Genomic DNA, 22,474 nt, shown 5'->3' with positions numbered 1-22,474 from the left:
CTACATGGACTTCTCGGAAAGTCTTTAAAGATGATAATATCCCAACAACATGCAAATTAAATTTAACAAGTCTACAGAACTATTGAGTAATTTGGTGTGAGTCCAGCAATTCTGCTTTCTCACCAATTTATTGTTCCTTCAGCTCTGGACCTGTGCCACAAACACACAGCTTTATTTCTCAGCATGTCCGGAACCCAGTTAAAGAGACAGGTTCAGCAACAGGCCAGATATAAATGAATGATGTGAAAAGGAGGAGCCACCAGCAAATAAAAGGAAAAGACATGATCTTATTTTCTTGATCCCAGCTCCTTTTCAATAGCAGTGGATGTTTGAGGTTTTGTATGTCCTCCTCAAGGAACAAACATTTTAATCAACCTAATGATTTTCTGAGTTGTTGAACTGTAAATGCAGCTCGCTTCTACACAGATAGCTAAATTAGTTAGAAACAGCCCTAATCATCCCAGGAACAAGCATTGTGTTATGTGACCTGGATTTTTTTCAGATACAAATCATGTGATAAATCACAAATGATTCATTTGTTGGAAGTGGTTGCAGTTTTAGTTAGACACAAGAACCTAGAGGCATTTTTCATAAGGTGTGTAGGGATTCAAGCATTAGTACTTTATTGACTGCTTATTGTTTCTCAGATTTATTAAAAAGGACATACTAATAAAACCAACTTCTTGATTACATCATAGCTTCAACCAAATACATTCAGTAAACTGCTTAGTGCTGCTGCCATGTGTGATGATTTTCTTTATTTCTGGACATAGAACTTAGGTCCCTTTATCTGTTTCCTGAGGAACTAAAGAATTGTTTTTACTCATGTTTCTTCTGTAGCAGTTATCCAGAATTTTCAAGTAAATGCTTGTTGCTCTGGTACTCTGCCCACACTTTCCCAGTATATGGTCGCATATCTGCTCTAAAGGATTAACTCTAGCAAGTTTGTCAACTTTATCCTCAGCCTAATACTGGAGAAATAGAATCACAAGGAAAAGATAAAAGCTTTGGGTTCTGCTTGAGAGGAAAATGAGATTTTTGTTTCACAGATGTATGCTTTTGTTTCAGTAGAAGGAAACATCCTAGATCATATTGCTATGTCAGAAATGACTGTGACCTCTCCATAGCTGCTGTCCCAGTCCAGTATGTAGCTCTTTGCTTCCCACAGTGACCAAATAAGTTTGTATTTCTAGGTGTGCTGGCTTAGAAAAATCATTACTTTCATCAAGTATTGAAAGCAGTATTTTGCATGTATCTACAAGATGGTGAACTATTACCTGAAAACTTCGTGCATAGCGAGCCAGATCAAGTCAGAATGATTAATTCTATATAGAAAGAGCTAAATATATTTAATATGCTTAAATATCACAGCCAAAAAGGACATTCGTGATGTAGCAGGTTTTTCAGGGTTCCTTTATTTCAGTCGTTCAACACAAATAAATACTTTTCATTTATAAAATCCTTTGTACGTCACCTTTTAGATTGGTATGTTTTAAAACACTTTGAGTACATGCAAAAATTCTACTCTCTTTAATTAACCATCTGTTGAGTTTCCTGCTCTTCGTGATGTAGCTGCTGAGAAAACAAATTTCACAAGTTAGCTGAATTTTTATAGTTAAAATGTTAAAATGTCAAAATATCTTGGTCTTTATTATGGAAACACTGAAAGAGGTGACTTAAAGTTAATGCAGGTAACATCTATGCAGGCATGATATATCTTAAGCTATAGCTTTTATACTACCACATTAGAAATCCTTATAGAGGCAGCTTCAAAAGAAACTTGAAAAATCTACAAAATGTTACAAAATTATCATAGCCTTGTTCCTTAGTTATATGACAACTTAATAGGCATTCTTTCCACTGGAATCTGTGTACTTTTATGGGGAAACTGTGACGCAATTAAATAACAGGTAGTATTAGTAGTATCAGAAAAAAAAATACAGTTTTAGTGTAAGGAACATAATGATTTCTAAGAGGAATTGGATCCAACATCCATCTGGTCCATTATCACGGAGTGTGGCCAGTAGCAGATGCTTCAGGAAGAAGGTGTAAGATTTGTAGCAGGATAGCCTGTCTGTCTGCAGATTTTCATCTTGCTGTGATTGTGGGGATGAGTCTAAGTTCCGAAACAGAAGATTTAAGATTCTTCCCCCAAAATCATTGTATGTCATCATTTCTAAATGTTCTTGAAATCCACACAAGTGTTTGTTACATGAGCAACCGTTCTGGCTTTTTCTGGCAATGTGTTTCATTACATGCCTTTTAAACCACTATTTTATTTTATTAACTATGAATTTATTAAGTATGAAAATTTATCAAATTTTCAAGTCATTAAGTTCTTGGTTTTTAGTTACAGAACATAAACCATCTTTCCTTTTGTTATTTTTTTTTCATATTTCCCCATTTATCTGATTTCAAAATACCTTATTCTTTTTACAATTTTTTTCTAACCACTTAACAGCTTTTATGCTCTTTTGGGAAATTTTTTAAACTTATCTTTATATACAAAGCTTTTAACCATGTACTCTCCTATCTGCAATTTTGAAGTCTCCCGTTATGCATTTAGAGGATTCAAATTCAAAATGAATAAATGTGATGTTACTAGTTGGATGATTATTTTATTCATCAAAAAAGGGGATAACATAGGATGACAGACAAGGATATTAATATTTGGAATACAAAATCTGATAGTGTTGTATCAGAAAATGGTATTAATTTCAATGATCAGGGAGGTAGTGCTTTTTTAAATAAGAAGAAAACCATATGTGAATAGAAAATGACGGATTTTTTTAAAGTATTTCTAGAGTGTTTATTGTGCTACCACGTGATCATTAAAACCCTTTTTTAAAGTAGTGTGCTTTTAGTAACTTTTTTAATGTTTATACATTTTTTACTGTACCTATATAAAAAGTTAACTATTAACATTGTCTTGTGTTCTTAAGTAATGCATTATAGGGGTTTTTTTTAAGTTTAGCTAGAATTTTTACTCAAACAAATAAGCTATGATGGATTTTAAATAACTTATCTTTTTTGCTCCTTCTCCAAAGAGAATCCTTTGGCTTTAGGAAATCTCTTGTTTAGTTATGATTTAATTCTCAGTGTGTCTTCAAATTAGAAATAAAATGTGTAATTTTCATGGAGATTTTACATTTGAGTACTCTAGCTCAGAATCAGACAACCTGATGGTGCCACACCATTTTTTTTTCTGAGATGTGGAGCTAACCAACAGGAAGCATCTTAAACTATTTTAGTCTGAGCTGTCAGCCTGGTTCTTAGTCAGAATAAGGTACCCTGAATTCCTTATAGAATCATAGAATCAATTAGGCTGGAAAAGACCCTTAAGATCATAGATCTGTATTATGCATGACAATCGGACCCTCTTATTTAAAGCTTTCCCAGTTACCCAATTTTAAACCTTACTTTAATTTATTTTCTGTTCAAACTCCTGAACCAGCTAGCTCGATGTAGTATGTGAGCTCCTCTCAGATATTCTTTGAGCAATATACTTAGCACCTTGCAGGTATGGCTTCGCCCATCTCATTCCCTTCCTTTGTGCTGCCTGTGCTTAGTTAGACCTCCCGTGGGAGTGTCAGGGGCTGTGGGGAGGGAAGCGAGCAGAGACAGCAATTGAGATTGAGGTGAGTTTTGAGGGGTCTGGAACGGGCATGTGGTGGGTCCAGATTGCTTGCTACTAAACGATGGAGTAAATTAACCAACAGTTAGTCTGTAAGAATTCATTGCTGGTTTATATTTTGCATTATCTTCATGCAGACCGGTCTGGAAAACTAGACCATGTTATGCTTTGGGTGTGTCATTAACAGCAGTAAAAATTTCCCTGGTGATACAAAAATGTACAGAAGGCTGTTCTCTGTCTAAATTCAGGTATCTGATGTAGGTAGCTGTTATAGGAGGTGGTAACCCTACAAAGTCAATGCATAGAGTTGGGGTTTTCCAGATGTCAGTTCAGAACATCTAAGTCAGAGCCTACATTTGTCCCTTGACTATAGAAGGAGCATGAATTTAATTAGATCGAGCATCTCATGGCACATTGTAACAGCCTGAAACACTGCACATGGCTGTTAAAAAACAGCTTCCAAGAAAGAATACTATGACGATCTTGTCTTTTTTTCCCCTATCCTACACTGGCCTCTTCTACAGGATATTCCTACAATAGCGTCTGCAGCACGTCATGCCACAGCGCTCTCATTTGCAGTTTAGACAAAATGTTGTTTCCTTTAATGGTAAAAAAATACAGTTGCTCACCAATAAGGTAATAGCTGTTTTGTTGAAGTCAGTTCAATAGTGTACTTATTTCTAGGCAACACATTTGAAGCAGTCATGGAAAAACGTGCAATTCTGTACTTTAGAACAGAGAGGTCCAGATCTGGAATATATTGCTTTACAGTAACAAACAAAATCCTCATTTGTTCTTATATTAGACAAACTGGCTTGGTACTAGGAAAAAATATACTATAAGGAGGCAATATGGCCTCATAAATAGAATACTATGAAAGAAAATCTTGATGATAGTTTAATTTGTTTTGGCATATATAAGTCAATACTATGATTATGATATAGTAATGATAACTGGGTGGAACCATTGAAGGCCTGAGAAGTTTAGTCTCTGTGTTGTTTCATAGGAAACTGGATGAATAATTAATGTGGTGTTGAAGAGAATAAAAAAGATTTTCTTTTTAAAATTCTATAGTGCAGCATAATAGTTTAAGAAGGATATTGTGTGCTGGGCACACTAAACTGATGTCAAAAGCCACGTTCAGACTGGCAATCACAGTAATACTTCTGCATTTGAAGGTGCAGGTTGTAGCAGTATCTCCATTCCACACCACAGACATACTCAGATGCAGGTCATGTTTCTCAGTAAAAAGAAACCATGTGTGGACTCATCAAAAATGGTGCCTGATATGCAGGCAATCAAGAAAATAGTTAATAAAATATTAGCTTGTAAATCAAAGCCATTCTTATAATCTGTAGAACAACAAAAATACTAGTCTCTGCCTGGTTTGCAGTTTCTAATCTAGTTTACCATACCTTTTAGCAAGAGAGAATGAGAGAAGCTTGCTATTTCAATATTCCTTCAAAGTGAAGATGATTCAATTAAGCTTTTAAGCAAAAGTATAGGGTTTTTTCCAAACTTCTTTCACTCAAGGTATGCAATGGGTGGGTGGGTGCATGCACTGGAACAGTGAAAGCTATGAATTTTGAATGTATAAATTGCTTTGATTTTTTCTTTCATTGGTATTGATGTCAAATTGAATGCTTCCTTCTGTGGAACAGCATATTGCATGCAAGTATTATTACCTTAACAACCCTGAAAAATTTCTGTGGCCTCGTACTGTAAACCTGCGAGAGTAGAACCCATTAAGTTGGTGTGAGATTGATAAGAAAAAGAGGTAAGAGATCATAACAAAAAATCTAACTTGTTTGATGAACATTAAGGAGGAAATAGTGTATACTATTCCATTTCTTGGAATCAAGCTAGGAGATGAAGTTTAGCATTAATTAAAACTTACGTAATGTCTTTCATTTGGAAAGAGAAGTGTATTAGAAATACTTATTTCTTAGATCTCGCATCTCTGAGATAAATATTATCCCCATTTTCTAATTGAATGTGTATTGCTTAGCAGAAGAGTAGCAGAGCTAGGCAGAGAACCAGCAATGCTCACTTCTAGTTCTGTATTTTAGCAGACAGAATATTGTCCTGAACTTCAAATTAATCACTAGATGTTTAAGATGGGGTAGATGTAATTCTGCAGCTCTGTACAGTTCCTCAGTTAACTGGCAATACAACGGAGCCGATAGGCTGTGCTACTCAGGATGATAAGCATTGAGAAACAGGGTCATTTAGCCCAGATGGAGACCCAAGCTAAAATAGCTATGCTGCTTTCAGTGGATGAACTGGAGCATGTAGAGTTGTGTCAAGTCTGTATTGTGCTGTCCAGACAGAAATTTTGAGTTCAGTTCACATTGCTTCCACAGGTTTTCTGACTCACATAAGGTAGCACTGATCTCTGGTCCAACCCTGCTCCTCCTGAACTCAGTTTTACTTTTAGCATGGAGATGAGGTGATCAGCTGATCCAATGCTGAGTGGTTTTGAAAATCCAATTCTTTTTCCTCCATTCTTAAATCCTGATAAATTTATGAAAAAATTTTTAATGTATGTTGTAAGTTCTTCTAAGAAAGGACGTTTCCTTACCTTCAAATAATCAGAATATATGGTGCTCTAATCCTGACTGAAGGCATGAGGCACTACTCTGGTATAAATAATAACCAGTCTATCACATTTTTATTGCACTGGTTTAATCAATGCAACTATTTTCACTTATTCCATTGATTCACAGTATATTCATATTTAATGTTCACAGTTCTTTCTGATTTATATCTTTTTCCATGTCATTTCAATGATTACAAGAAATCTCTTGCTTTAATTAATTTACTTGCATTGGAAATTACAACTTTTCATGTAACTGTATTCTCTTGCTACAGATGATCCTGGTCTTTTCATCTATTTCTTTTTGTATCCTGTGTCCCAATTTCCTATTAGAAATATGTTAATCTGTTTCACTCTGCTTCTGACTGTGTTGTAAGTGACTAATAATTTAAGATCTATTATTAGAGCTCACCACACTGTTAGTCAATGTCACATTGTAATTTAAGGCAGTGTGAAACTATCTTAGGATATTTTCCTGAAAGCTGTAAGAAGTTATAAGTAGTAACCATATTGATGTTTCAGCCATTTGTAAGGAATTATTTACTTGAATAACTGCTAGGTATTAAGAAAAGTCTAAAATGGACATTTAATTTAAATGTTATGTACAAATTGCAAAGCAATTTGGAAATAGGTGGTACAGTTTCATGACTTAGACTCCCAGCTACAATAATTAAAGAAGTAATAAAATAAACCTAGTAGGAATACAGTCTAATCAGATATGCAGTATTTTTTCTTCCTGAGTGAGAACTACACTCAGGGATTATATGTGCTAGATTATTCTGCCGTGGACTTGATTCATTCAAATATATTTATTATTTCCTTTGTGAAAGTACTTTTGCACCCAAACCATCAATTTAGGGTCCTATTCTGTAAGCGCTGAACAGTTAAGTCACTGTCCATATGCAAGAGACCTATCAATACAGTACTAATACAGACAAAGAGAAAAACAAAGCAGCAGTATAAACTCATTACAAAACAGCTCTAACTGAAGAACTCAGGTACATGTAGTTGCATGGCTTTCAAGATGTTACTGCTTTCAGCTGTACACTCTGTCCCTGTGAAGGCAACTGTCCTGATAGCAGAGGCAACAGATCAGGTTGTGTGTCTGTGCCTACATTTTCATTCTTCAAACCACTTGCTTGTCAGCATGAGGACACCTACTTTGCACTTAAGCGAAAAGATTATTTTCTGGAAAGGGCTCAAGTCACTGGCCAGCTAAGAGTGAATATTGGTATACTGGTGAGCCAAGTACTCTTACTATTGACCTAATTTGCGTTAGTAAAACCGCCCATTTGCAACCACATTTATTCCAGCTCAACTTGAAAAAAACAAGCTATATTAACAAAACATAGCCTGTCTCTATAATTTCTTGCAATTTTCTGCAAATTACGTTGGTTTTAAGTAATACCTTGTCACGTCATCAAATCCTTGAATGACATTTATAAGCTAGCAAGCACAGTTTGGGTTTACAACCATGGCCTTTATGTTTTCAGAATATGTGGAGTGGCAATCCTTTTAACTCCATTAATGATTTTTTCATTTTCTTAGGATGTTTATTTTCACTTTAACATATCCATTGTACATGTGACCCTTAGCTGATGATATGAATGGAAAGCACTGTTAAAATTTCTTGCATTTGTTATCTAAAGTCTCTGAAATTTTTCAGGTTAATTGCCCAGATTCATGACGAGTTGTTGTTTGAAGTAGAAGATTCTCAAATCCAGGAATTTTCAGGTAAATACAATCTCTCTTGCTCTTTCTCCCCTACCCCCTTTTTTTTTTCCCTATAACGTGTCATTTCTCAGAGGATAAAGATTTAATGTAACAGGAAGCACATTGATTCTCATGATTAAGAAAATGTATACTAAGCAGATTTTTCTGAATGTTTTCCACCACTGGCTCTTATGTAGATAAAATGTGATATACTCCTCATCTGGAGTTCATCAACATGCTTATTTGTATTTAGTTTTCTCATCAAGATTCCCTCATCCCATGTGTGAATCCTGTAAAGCTAAATAGTAATATTTTCTCCAAGGTTTCAAAGGGTTTTAGAAGGAAATCAGCTTAAAAGGAATGGCTTGGAAAGTAACTTCCTAAATACTTATGACTGGGGCCTGTTACATAAAGTATGAAATTCTTAATGTAAGAATATAACGTACTGTAATTTCCAAGTTAGGTTACTGCTTTTTTTTATATTAAGAAACCTTTATGATGGGACTTTCAAGGTTAAGGGTTAGTAGAAGTTTCTGCCTATGTCTTTATCCTCTCATCTGGCTTACTTCCAGACATTTTTTCCTAAGCCAGAGTTTGTCTCAGCATCTGGTACAAATTTAGCTAGCAAACGAGGGCACATAGGAGGCTGTTGGGTCTCTTCTCCAGTAAGTAGTGGATTTATTCCTGTAGGCACCAAACATTTATTCACAAACTTTGGTCTAGTTTGAAGGTCAACAATACCTTTGGCTAAAACAATTAGAATAATGTCACAAATATTTTAAATGAACCAATACAAGAAATGTCTTCCATTATAACCTAAGCATCTAAGAAAAAATTAATTTCACCTCCCTGTGTTGCATTCATTTAAACAGTATAATTTGCCATATTAGTCTCATTTCATCACTGATCCCTCTTGTGAGTATTAGTTCATAATGAGAACATTAAACCTCCATCTAATCAAAACAAAGAACCTGGGAAATATTTAAGTTCAATGTATTAGGGGCATTGTAATGAATTAGGTTAATATATTAACATTTGACCTCTAAATACAGGAGTTCAAATCTGGTTTAAATTTAAAAAGCACCATGCAATTTATCAGAGATTGCAGCATCTACTCAGAAAAGGCCAATGTCTGAGAGTGCCATAGTTTCAGAGTTAGAAAGTGTAGTATATTGAATGAAATCTGTAAGACAGCATAGAAGGATTTTTATTATCTTATTTTACATCAATTTGCATTAAGTATAGAGCTAATATTCTACCCAAAAGACAAAAATTATTCATGGTTGTTTATACATATAGAAAATCACAGATTCTACCCTCATTGGGTCAAATTCTGATCTCCGTTACTAGTATGAATTTCTAGTAAATTCAGCAAAATCAATACTTTTCCAGTATAACAGAAAAAACCTCTAGCCATCGTATGAATAATAGTAATAAATTATCCCACTAGAGAAACATGATGACTAGAGGCTTTTTTCTGAAAACGCAAAGAGTCCAGTTCAAATACTCAAGATGTGTCTGCTCTACACACCACAGTGTAACTAGTTCGTGTATCTCCATGTCTAGCTGCAGTGTGTAGAACAAACATACCTGTAAATTCCTTGTTCTGCTTCAAAGCTATCACCATGTAATTGAAGTTGCTAAGATGACCTTTAGGAAATGGACCTGGGCAGTCTAGAGGTCTGAGGTACCTTGGAAATTGTCATTGCACTTAATATAGGCTTCCAAGCTTCATTGTTCAAGATGGAAGTTTGTTTCATTCTGCTGATCGAAGACTGATTTTTAGATTTGTCTTTACTTTGCCCTAAGAGGCAAAGAAAAGAAGAAAATTCTGCTTTACAGTAACTTTCAGATATACTGGCTTACCACAAAACAGAAGAGTGATAAAATGTATTTATTTTCCTTAACACTAAAGATCAACCTAAGGCATCCGTTTCCTTCTTCATTTCTTCATTCATTCATTTTCTTCCCCTTTATTCATCACTGGTGAGGCCACACTTGGAGTGCTGCATCCAGTTCTGGGCTCCCCAGTACAAGACAGACATGGACAGACTGGAGAAAGTCCAACAAAGTACCACAAAGATGATGAAAGGGCTGGAGCATTTCCCATGTGAGGAAAGGCTGAGAGAGCTGGGACTGTTCAGCCTGGAGAAGAGAAGGCTCAGGGGGATTGTCTTAATGTATATACATACCTGAAGGAAGGGGGCAGAGAGGATGGAGCCAGGATATTTCCAGTGGTGCCCAGTGACAGGCCCGGAGGCATAGGCACAAAATGAAACACAGGAGGTTCCCTCTGAACATAGGGAAACACTTTTTTACTGTGAGGGTGACTGAGCACTGGCACAGGTTGCCCAGAGAGGTTGTGGAGTCTCCATCCTTGGAGATATTCAAACACCGTCTGGACACGGACCTGGGCAACTGGCTCTGGATGGCTCTGAGCAGGGGAATTGGACCAGATGACCTCCAGAGGTCCCTTCCAACCTCAGCCATTCTGTGATTCTGTGTTTTGCAAATAGTTTTACTACTGGTAAAAGAACTAATCCAAGTTGTCTTAAAAGTGACTGAAGCTGGCTCTTCCTTCAGTGTCATTAGCGAGGATTTTGCTTGACCTGAATAGGCAGAGAAAGGGTGCATGTGCACTAGTATCTAACTTCCAGTCAGAAGTATGATGATGAAGCACATCTCCCTATTGTCCCCAGTCCATGGTGTGAGCAGTTTTGGTTCACATCACAGAGCAGTCTGAGAGCGGTTGACCTAGATTCCTTTCAGATGAAACTAAATAGGAAGACTGTTTTCTCCTAATCTTTTCCAATTATTTCAGGAGCTGCTAACTAAGATAACAAATTAGGTATGTGAGTTTTAAACAAAAGAAGGAGTGTCAGTAGGATGTGTGCTCCTGATTCACTTCAGTGCTTTGAAAGTCCAAATATCGTTTTCATCCCTTTACCCAAAGTTCTTTCTCCCTTTTTTAAGTCCTTACTCTTCTTACTTCTATTTGCCGATATTCTTTAGCTGTCAGCTTTGTCTTTACATATCTAATAAGCTTTTGTCCATTCAGAAACTTTAAATTACAGAATCTGCTGACTTGCAGTTTCCAGTCTGCAGCTTAATGATCCAGAGAGAAATCTCAGTTGTACAGTCACAAAGCTCAGTAAAGGGAAAGACGTGGACTTAAAGCTAAAGAGTAGTGTTTGATGGTTTTAATGGACTACAGTTCAGTGCTGTGTTAGTTTCTTGCATTTAGTGTGATCCAAGAAGCACTGGCCTACTATTCAGCGTGTTTGCATTCTGATTCCTGTCATGCTTCTGATCTACTTTTTCACAAAAGCAACAACAAATGTATGTGTCTCAGTTTTCTTGTTTGCAGAATGGATATGAAATCTTAAAATACTTTTAAGATTTATAAATGAAGAACATAAAGGTAAATAGTATTATTTCAATTAGATTGTACCACAGAACATAAGCCTTCTCAGCAGCATTTCCCTTATGGAAGTGTCTCTTTTGTATTGTTCTACAACATTAAAATGTGTATTTGCTTCTAAGACTCTCCTGATGGAGGCTGAGAATTGCCACAAGGCAATCATAATGCTGATATTTTCTCTATTCCTGCTTATGACTTCATAGGCCACCATAAGAATTTTCAGTACTTTGCAGTATACAGGAATCCAATTTATAGTGTACCTAATAATCTATGCCCAACAGATGATTTTGAAACTCTTGAATTTAATAAACAAGGGGCAAGCAATAAGGTGTTCTTTTTTTCTAATATCTACTTTTGCTCAAAATACTGCATGTAACTTAAGTTAGGTGTTATCTGTATTTTGGAAGAATACCTTCTTCAAACAGAATCCATCGCCCACAGTTTTACAGTGTGCATATGGTTCACTCTGAATGGACAAGGCAAAACATCATTTATTTATAACAAGGCTTTGAGTGTCCAAGCTTTGACATACTTTGAAATACAATAAAGCATGTACTACTCTGAATTGTGTAATTTTCAACAAAGATATGGCATATTATTTCCCTCAATTCTCTGTTTAGGGCAAGAACAAGACAGCAAGAGAGCTTTTTAAAATTCCTCATTTTCTGTTAAAGGGTGCCTGGAAAGATTAAATCAAAACATTTGGCAGAAATTGGTTTAGTTTTGGCAGAAGACTGTCAGCTTTGCCATCAATAATCTGCCTGGTTTCTAGCCAGCTTGCCTGTCTGGCTTCCTCACATCCTGAGCTCTCCAGCAGCCCAGGAAGCAGAAAGGCAGATGATATTTTGGGAATGCTAAAAACTGGCCTCTTGGATCTGAGAGAACTCAGCATCTCTGAATTCTGAAGTCTGTGTAATCAGGTAGATACACTGTCCCCACATCAAACTGTGAGTCTGGCTGGGGACTCTGGAAGGGTATTCGGGAATTGCAGAACCCAATCTTTCATTTTGTGGAGACTATTTCTGAGACTACCTCTCCATGCTCTGTTTCAAATGCCTCTTTGCCCTTGGATTATTCTGAATACATTACTGCTAAAAGGAGGAATACACTTTGCGGTGAAGAAATGCAGAATAATTATTTATTTTTTACAGTACAGGGTTACCCGTAGTTACAATTGTAAGATCTGGCTTCTGATGTGTATTCCATATATACCTGGTGGATTTGAAAGGTGAACTTTGCCAATGATGATTATTGTGGATTGTTCCCTGTCACTATGCTTGCTTAACTGCATCCATTAGTGAGAAGCATAATTAAATGAAAGACACTTAGTACTTGAAATAACATATTTTTGTAGAAATGTGTGTATTCCAGTACTTTGTGTTCAATATCACAGTGCATTAGGGCAATTTTTAAAGGTGGTTTTTTTTAGAACTCATTTATAATCATACATCACTGATAGAATTAAAGAAGTTAATTTCTGCATCCATTCTTGTATTTGGTACATGTAAAAAATACAGTTTTAGACAATTTTTCTGATATTTTACCAGGTATAAAATATTTCAGCTGAAATACTTACTTTAAATGTAAGAACACCAAAAGGACCAGTCAAAGTAAAAAAATCAGAATAAACTAAGCCTATTTATTTTGATATTAAGATCAATTAAGATTATTATTACCTAAAGAACAGTATCTTAGATTTTTTTAAAATTTGCCACTACAAATTTTTGGCTTATGTACAAATTCCATGAATTTTCATTTTATTCTGCTACAGTTTCCCACTTAATGGGTACTGAGGCAGCTGCATAAAAAAGTGCACATGTTCAAAAGGGGACTCAAGTAACAGAAGGACAAAAGAATGAACTGTCATCACAAGTTAGTGACATTTTCTGTCCTCTGAGCTGCCTTTTTCGAACTTGAAAAACACTGGTGCATAAACTAAAGATGCCTTCAGATAGCTTTCAATTTGCAAAAATCCGTATTCCATAGATCATATGTCTCGCCAGCTTTGACATGTTTCTGGAGTCATAATTTCATAGGTGAGCGAGCTTGAAAAATGTCTTCGGTTCGATAAGAACAAATAAGCCTTTGTTCCACAGTAGATGTGTGTCTTTGCTTCTATTCACAACACTTTCAATAAGCATATTTATTCTGGCCAGTATCAATAAAATCTAATATATGTTAAAACATATGTTAAAATTTCAGTTCCTCTGTGATCTCTTCACTTTGCTGTCACCATTTTTTTTTATACATAATATTTTAACATGACAAACTTAGCACTTACAAAGCATTCCAGGATGAGTATAATCAACAGATCTCATAATTGCTAGCTATGGGTTTTGAAAGATAAGTTGCAAACATTGGGAGAACAGCATTTTACAGACACCATTGCAGTATATGGCTGGCTGCATAGGAACATTTTAAAATTAATAATTTATGTGCCCTAGATATACTAGATTCTTGACTGAACAGAAATAATAATTATCCCCAAAGCCTCCAATCTAAATCTTAGAAAAGAAACAAAAAATTAAGAGTGGTGGAGACAGATCTATTTAAACATTGTGGTCACTTTTGTTAGTGACCACACTCTGTAATGTATATGAGATAAAGAAGATACAGTTGTGTATGTCTGTATTGTTTATTTTGAGCCTTGAGAAAGAGGAGAGTTTTCAAGGAGATTTGAGAGAGTAGTGGGAGAATCAGATATTATATACATAGGACTAAAGGGGACCTCTCCTGCAATTACATACCACCATGCCATATGGTCTCTTTTATAAATGATCATCTCCATATGAAAAATTACTCCCACTGGGAGACTGTTCCAGAATTTCATCTCTCGAAAATCTAGAACTTTAAATTTCCAGCCTAGATGTATTCAGCCAGTTTACCTATTTATTTTTGTGTAAAGGCTGTCATTTAGTTTAAATGCTTCCTTCTTCACTGTTGACTGTCTTAACCGACTACTGAACAGGAATGGTAATCCAGCTGCTTTTTCTTGATATTTCTGTTATCATTATATATTTATTATTTCATTCAAAATCTGTTGTAAAGTAGATGTAGGCAAATCTTTTGGATACTTGCAAAGGTATGATTTCAGAAGGCTGAAATGCAGGCAAAACAACTTCAGATTGCTTGAAATGAATGGTTTTACTATGCCACCCACCAAACTCTGGGAAGAGATGGAGAAGTCAGTGTGAAGTGGGAAAGAAAACAGGGAGTCAAACTCACACAGAAAAAAATAATGAAGAAAATGGAGCAGACCCATGGAGAGTTTTTTAATGGGTTGTCAAAGTGAATGAGGAACCATTAGGTTTGTTCACTGATGTGGCCACTTTAATCTGTGCTTTTTAAAATTAAGAGCAGTTAAGAATGCAGCAGAATTCTGATCATGCCAAATGCCTTAATGTGAAAACTGCGTGAACCAACAGAGAAAGGTGTTGCAATCATCGCTGCCATCATGAATCCCCTTTTGGGGATAACAGTTGTATGGGAGAGAACTAGTCAAATTCAGAGGTCTAGAGAACTAGGGGAAAACTGGTCTAACTCAGCACATATGCAGACAGGACCCTTTATCATACTGCTCACATCTTTCAACCCGTGAATCGATGCCGCTGACTCGTGCTCCATCTTTTGTTGTCCGTTGGAGCTCTTTTTGTCAAAAAGACCTATTCCTCCTGTTGCCCTGATGCTCTATTGCTGTATATTTGTCTAACAGCTCAAAAAATGTTAAGTTGCACAGAGTTGAGTATGCCCTTCGTAAGTGCTTTAGTGGAACATACAGAGCTGAGTAATTCTGCATGAGAAGTGCGGAATCCAGATGTTAGGCTCTCACAAAAGCTTTGTGCAGTCATAGCCTAGTGGGGAGCTTACCGACGGAAAAAATGTTTACCCAGGGACTGACTGGCAATCCACTTAGCCTTCTGAAGGCATGCCACCTGGTTGAAGTGCCCCGACGTCTGCTACATTGCTGACCTCCTGGAGCTGGCAGCTTGTTTAAATTCAGAGTGGGCTTCTCAAGATGGAGGCAGTCCAACACTCCTCTATTAATAGCCATGTTGACTTGGACTGGATTTTAAATGGATAATTATTTAGGCCAGCACTTCCCCTTTCACCATGTGTGGTTGCAATATTTGTTTGTTCTCTCCAAAAACAATGCTATATCCTACACCGGGCCATGAACTACCTCAAATCTAACATAAAGCAAATATATAGGTGTAGCTGTAGATAGACGTGTCAACAAATGTCTCGTTTTCCTCAGCCTTGGCACTTCAGCCGCTGATCTTTTGAGTTATTGCATAATTTGGACTTCACGGAAGATCTTATGACAGCTCATTAGCACGCAAGTCTGAGTGAGCCAGCATGGTCTGAGCACTCCACTTCTGTTGGCAGAAGCTAGTTATCCTCATCGTTATTATCAAGCCAGCCTCAGTGTCGCAGATGTGACAGAAAACAATGCATACTCCTCTTCATTGCTGGCATCATTAGAAAAGGTTTCAGCAGCAGCCAGAGCAACAACCATACGCAGGTTCCTAGAGTTCTTGTTGCTCCTTTGCATCTAACCTGAGCTGCAAAAGAACTGTGATGTGCATCGAGGGATAACTTCAAAGAAAGCTTCTAAGTAATCATGTGGTTTCCGGTCCAGCAGTTATCACCACATATTGCATACCCTGGTATTTCTCAAGTCTGAGGCACATGACAACATATATTACTTAGTCAGGCATCCTGTCAGAGCAATGGAGGTTGCTCAATAACTTTTATTCTGGGGCTGCCTGGAATTCCTATTTCACTTTCACTAGCCAAAAGTTACTTCTTTTTTAAAAGCGATTTATCCATTGAATCTCTCTTTGTTTTTTATTAGAACAATATTGTGTTGCAGCAGCTTGTTTGTCAAGCGAAACACTAATTGACAGGACCATGGATGACATCTCTGATCCCAAATGATTGATTAGGAATAATTATAGATGCATTTTTACAGTAACAGCATAGTGTTATGACATGATGAGTTGTTAAGTTACATAAATTGTACTGAAGTTTAATTGTTTAGATTCTTGATAGCTCCAGTATAACACAGGGAAGATTTTTTTGTTTAAATTGACTCTGATCTCTTTACTTTGAAGAATAAGATATTTTAGAGAGTTCAGACTTCTAGTATATTTTTTCCTAGCTTATTTTTTTATAGATTGAGTTTTATGGCTGCACAAGAAAATTAAAATATATAAAATGTCACCAAACATATAGTTAAGAGTACTGAACTTGAAAGCTCAGAAATACAACACTCAGACATGGTGTACCTCTATATAAAATACATTAGTGCTGTACTTCTGTATTTATGGGATATAGAAGTTAAATAATTCTCCAAATTTCACCCTAAAATTCAATTTAAAATAAGGAATTGAACCTTCCACAAGAGATAAAATTTAACTTAAAAAAAAATCTGAAGAAATGGTAAATGGTTAAATATTTTTTTTTATGTAGAAATGTCGGTATTATGTAACAGAATATAAAGCATGTGATTTTTTTTCTCCTATATAACAATTCTAACATGGAAAATAAAGCTGTGGGGTTTCAAATTTACCTTACAGCACTGGTAAAAAGAACAATGGAGTCCCTTCAGCAAACGACAGCCTTGGAAGTGCCACTAAAGGTAGGGACAATTCTAGATTTCCATTACCATCTCAGGCATGCTGAGTTTTGTATGTTATTGTCATCATATTAAGAATCTAGAGACAACTATTTTGCCTTTTACTTCAACAGTTTCACTTTCATATTTGAAGGTAATTGCTTTTTTAAATGACTATAAAAATTCTAAAGGAAAATAACTGAAAGAAACTCAACCTCCATTTTGGAAAGTGTGATTGTCATCTACTCTTTGTCTTAGCAATGTAGTATGGTAATTTCAAAATCTATTTCATTCATTGCCATGGAATTTCTCTTGGGTGTGGTAGAGTGAGAAATATGTGCCTTTAATAGGCTTTCTAAATGTGCCAGGCATTCATTACTGCTGAAAAATTATTGCAAAAGATCTTTCTTCAGTAATTTTCACTTAGAAAATTGGTCTTTTTAACATTTCCACGTGGATGCCTAACACATAAAGCAGACAAAATCATTGGTCACTGTTTAAAGTATAGGACATCATCTACTGAAACAACATCTGTAAAAACTGAGTAGATAGATAGCTACTCAGCTGTTGTATCTACCTATGTATTGGGCCTAATTGTAATTATTTTATAAAATAATTATATTTTTCTCTCTACAAGATGGGTACCCTTCACTCTAGCCTACCGCTCAGCTTTTGTTGTTTAATAGAAGACTATAGTTCCTGGGAATCCCTAAACTTACTAAGTGAGCAACAGTCCAAGGGTTTCCTGTTTCCTAAGGAATGGAGTACTTGGTGTTTCTAGATCACTCATTCAGCAGTACAACTGAACAAGATTTGGGGACAGAAAAAGTTTATTCTATTTATTTCAGAGATGGTTACAACATACAGACTTGCTTTAATGGAAATGGTTGGACAAGAAAACTACTAGATAAGTTCTAGCTTATATTTCTTCCTCCAGATCTTCTCTCTCTATTTCAGTGTCTCAACCACTTTGTGAGGCTTTCTCTGGAGGTCTTGCAGTTACATATTTCTGGGTCCTTACGAAGCCCATCTTTCCCACAAAAGCTGAGAGAGGATGAGGAGGTGTGTCTGAGATCTAAATTACTCTTTCTCCTTCCCACACTGGAATCCCCCCCTCTTTGTTCACTTAACCCTTGTAAGAACTTGCACTCCTGTTTCCCAGATTTGGGCAAGTGAGACCTTTTGGCCATACTGGGATTATACATTTCTTGCACTGACACTCCCAAGCTTTACAAACTGCATATGTATAGGTTGCTTATATTGTAAGCAATGTTACTTTGCATTGTACACCTGTGCTTGCCTAGCTTCTTCTGTTACAAATTCCTTGAACCGAGACTGTTTTTCAAGGTATACTACATCTAAGTATTTTTAATGACAGTATTAGACACCTGGCTCTTATGCTGCTGTAAGGTTATTAAAATAATCAAATATGGTGTTACTGATGGTATATAAAGAGAATAGCAACACCATAGTCCTTCCTTGATAGTTTTAGGAGACAAGTTTTGGTGACTTTGTCAGAGACAACATTGTTCATACTTTGCCTGAGGAAGTCATTGCCATGAAATAAAATATGAACAATTTAATAGGTTTCTAAGAAAGACAAATGTTTACATGGTTAATGACAGTGTTCATAGTTACATGGGCAGAATATCGTTTTAGTGTTATATATTTCACACTAACCGTTAACTGGCAGAAGGTTTTAATGTCCTTTGGACAAAATGGGACACACCATCTTAGAACACAGTTTCTTTCACCTTTGCCTAAGGTGTCTAGTATCACACACTGACAATTTCATCTCGATGCATTAGCAAATGGATTCAATATGTCATTCCTATGAGAATAGTAATTCTCTCTTAAACGACAACTACATTTTAATAGGTGAAAAGAAACACATTCTTGGACTATAGGTAGTTGTCTGGGGTTTTCAAAGATTAGGGCGTTTTAATAGGCAGTAGAAGTATTTGGAGACACATGTTTTATTACCCTTGTTTTGGTCTCCTTTTTCTGAGCAAATTACTGTAGAAGTCATGACATACTTTTACTCCTGCTGCACATTAGACTACATGCATCATGAAGATACTTCATCTTCCTCTGAAGAATCACGAATAGATCAATGGCAGGGGCCAGATAGAAAACATAAAGTATCAACAGCTTGATCTCAGCAAAGAAATTGAGAGTGATCTTTTAAAAAAAACTGGTTTTGTTCATGTTGTTTACCCTTCTATACAGTAAGAATATGTCTTTTAGGATTAGGGATGTTGAAGATAAAAAGATTTTTGTGAAATGCTCCTGCTCTCCTTCAGCACACATACTTCAACTAAATATGTATTATGTGCTCTGTTAATATGAATATTATTTTTTAATATGGAGGAAAAATGTCACTAAAGTAGAGCATACATACAGTCTTAATAGGGAAGACTTCTTTTTCTTCTTTGAGGAAAAGGATGCTTTATCTTTGAAGTAGCTTCTTTTCCAAAATATAGTCCTTGCTAATGAGGTAGCTTTCATGTCAGAAAATCTACTGTGTAATAGAGCACCAGTAACTGCAAAACAAACTGAAATAAAACCAAAGCAACAACAAAAATACCCTAGAACTGGAAAAGTGGATGGTAAAAACCACCTAGCATCTTTATGCATTACTGACAAATTGCTGATTATAAACACTCTGATTTTGTAGCTCTTTTGAAAAGCGTAATAAGATGAATTTTGCTTTAGCATATTCTTTGCAATTCAGTAACGTGTAGTTGCAATTTCAAAACTGAAGGTTAGTCTTAAGGTATTTTAATCAAAATTGTAGTGATAATTAAGTATTAATAGACATGAAGAACATTTCATATTGGATAGGCATTTAATCTAGAGCAGTATCAACATCCAAGGGGAAAAGCAAAAATAGTAATCTTGCTATGTGTGATGTGTTTGTTTGTTTAAATTTTTATATTTTTTTTTTTCTGACAGGTTCCCTTGAAAGTGATTCTTACCACTGGGAAATCATGGGGGTGTATGACAGAATTGCAGGAGATGTAAAGCAGTCATCGGGGATGTTATTCAGTACCCGTACACCTCATTGGCCTATGCTGATTCCTCACTGAATCACTAGGCAACAGCGCTGCTGGATCTTTCATAAGCACCTAATACTCTGCATGTGAATTTTTTTACTTCATTTTGTCTGTAGCCCTAGGCAACAGCAGTGAGATAAAACTGGTTTTTACCAGTTCATTGTGTTTCCTTTAGCCAAGGTAACCAGCAGGGAGCTGCTTTTGTTCAGAGCTAAATTACTACATGTAAGAAATGAAGCAAGACAATATTAACCCTTTGGGAACACGACAAATATATTTGAGTTAGATGGATGTTTAAACTTTAATGTTAAATATTTTGTGAAGTGTCTATGTAAAAATACTTCTAATCTGGCAGTATTTGAACTGTATCAGCAAGGGCTGAACTGTTGTGTTCAGCTTATTTTATATTTTGTGAGTAGAAGGCAGCTGCTTGGTTTGCATCACGCATTAAATGTCATGTTCCACAGACTTAGAAAAAGAGTTCTTTGGAAGTGAAGAGTCTCCACCTTAATTTCTACTTAGGATTTTGGAGCAAAACAGGTAGACAAACCTGGATGCCTAAATGCATTAAAAATAACCAGATTGTTTTCAATTCAATTAGTTTCAAACTCAGTTTGTACACTGTAGCGTTAGCATACTTTAGAGGAAGTATTATAGTCTTGCCTGATCTATTATTTTTATTACTGATGTAATGCTAAATATTGTTTAGATAAATTTTAGGATTCAGCCTTATACTTTTTAGGATTCAGGCTTCTACTTTAATGTTTGGATTTGTTATTGATATTTTGGTTTTCTGTACAGTTTATTCTTTAAATGAGTTTGTTTCATAACATTACTGGTTGCTGAATTCTGCCTCCGTGCTTGTGGAATATGAAACTGTCCTCAAAGTCTACTAATTATTTAGAAGTCAAGCACAAAACTTTCAAGAGGCATTCAGTATCTTTCAGCATTAGACCTCAAATGATAGAAGTAATATAATTTGAGTTTTAAAAGTGTATACTTACAAATTTTGCAGCAGTTTTAATTTGTATCATTAAACAGTTCTGCATTGTGCTTGAAGGCATTAAACATTGTTTTCTTATGTTGCATATTAATCATACGTAACCTGTCAGCTGAAGTGAGTCAGTCGTTTCTAAAAATTGATTCTTATAGTTATAAAATTAGCAGTGGTCATGTAAGCAAAATCAGAATCTTCTACATATTAATTGGGGGTCGGCTCTTTGGTTGGAGGAGAGTCCAGCCTGCACCAGGTCATGCAAGCAGAGGGTCTGATTCGACCTTTCCGGCAGAGAAGAGGTTGCATGAATTTTCTTCTGCTTTTTGCCATTTTCAAGCCTTCTGTGTTTGCAGTGGCACTGAATAAGTGTGAAATGTTTTACTTTCTCATCTGTTTCTCTCCTCTTGAAGACCTACTGTTTTCACGAGGCCTGTACTAATCAAGCCTTGCTTCTCTAAGGCTACATTGCTAACCTTACTACTATAGGAAAGAAGTCAACATTTTTTTGTATGTTTCCCAACTGATTTCCGCCTTATGTATGTTTCTTAGGATGCATGCTTTTAAACTAGATAGATAGCATATTTTTTCAAGTCCCAAGCAATACTAGGCATACCTTTCAGCCTAACAAAACACAAGCGTACACTTAAGAACATAAAGAATCTTGATCCTGTTCTGAGTTGACATCTGTTCAGATATGAAGCTGCAGAAGAGCAGAAGTCACCATACAGAACAAATTTTCAAACACAGCCCTTCACAAAAGACTGTCAGTCACAGTTCCCCAGACACATGCACTTTGTATAGGTTGTCGTACAGTGGGCAAAGTCAGTATTTTGTTCTGCTTGTGTCACAGTGGACTGTGAGCAGCTCTGGGCCCCAGGTTTGCCCCTTCTGGTTTTACAACTTTTCTTCCTGGTTTTAAATTTCCAAAGAGACAGCTAACAAAAGGAAAGAGAGCCAAGCAGTAAGAGCACCACTTTATCACATGTGTCTGAGGGCTCATTCTGCATACACTGGTGTGACAGCAAAAGGCAAACTGGCATAATTTTGGAGGATTGTTGATGACCAAGATCTCAAGACTTGGTGCAGTTTGTGTCCCCACAATTTGCAGGATGCATACCATGAACTCAGGATATCTTTCTAGTGCTCCAGATTCTCCAGTAAAGAAACTGTTTTCTTCTAATTGGAGCCTGTGAGTGAATTAACATATATAGATTTATGGCATAGCTAGGTGGAGACCAGAGCCCTTTGATGTACGTGCAACCAGTGTCTGCTGTATCATGAATTGCAAATGCTGGGATGTGTTCTCCAATCTTTTGGTTCTGTTCTCTTTGGATAGCTAGGTATCTAGTCTTCACTATCTGCCCCGTGCTACTGCTTTAAGATATAGATTTTGTGGATTATTAGATTTCTGAGACCTCACTGAAGTGCTTTGGCTTCAAA

The 22,474-nt window shown here is 36.2% G+C and overlaps 1 protein-coding gene across 1 annotated transcript in view; it reads left to right on the top strand.

Moving 5' to 3' along the window:
- The window catches only part of POLN (DNA polymerase nu), a 105,389-nt gene extending 84,296 nt beyond the window's left edge, over positions 1 to 21,093 (top strand). The window contains exons 22-24 of the mRNA XM_075018876.1: positions 7,897 to 7,964; positions 16,944 to 17,005; positions 19,937 to 21,093. Coding sequence (XP_074874977.1) covers positions 7,897 to 7,964; positions 16,944 to 17,005; positions 19,937 to 20,005 — 199 coding nt within the window. The 3' untranslated portion in view covers positions 20,006 to 21,093. The remainder of the gene's footprint in view (positions 1 to 7,896; positions 7,965 to 16,943; positions 17,006 to 19,936) is intronic.
- The last annotated feature ends 1,381 nt before the right edge of the window (positions 21,094 to 22,474 follow it).

The sequence above is a fragment of the Buteo buteo genome, chromosome 1 (assembly GCF_964188355.1).
Source record: "Buteo buteo chromosome 1, bButBut1.hap1.1, whole genome shotgun sequence".
NCBI classification, from domain to species: Eukaryota; Metazoa; Chordata; class Aves; order Accipitriformes; family Accipitridae; genus Buteo; species Buteo buteo.
The sequence above is the reverse complement of the archived record's forward strand: the minus strand, read 5'-3'. Positions and strand labels throughout refer to the sequence as shown.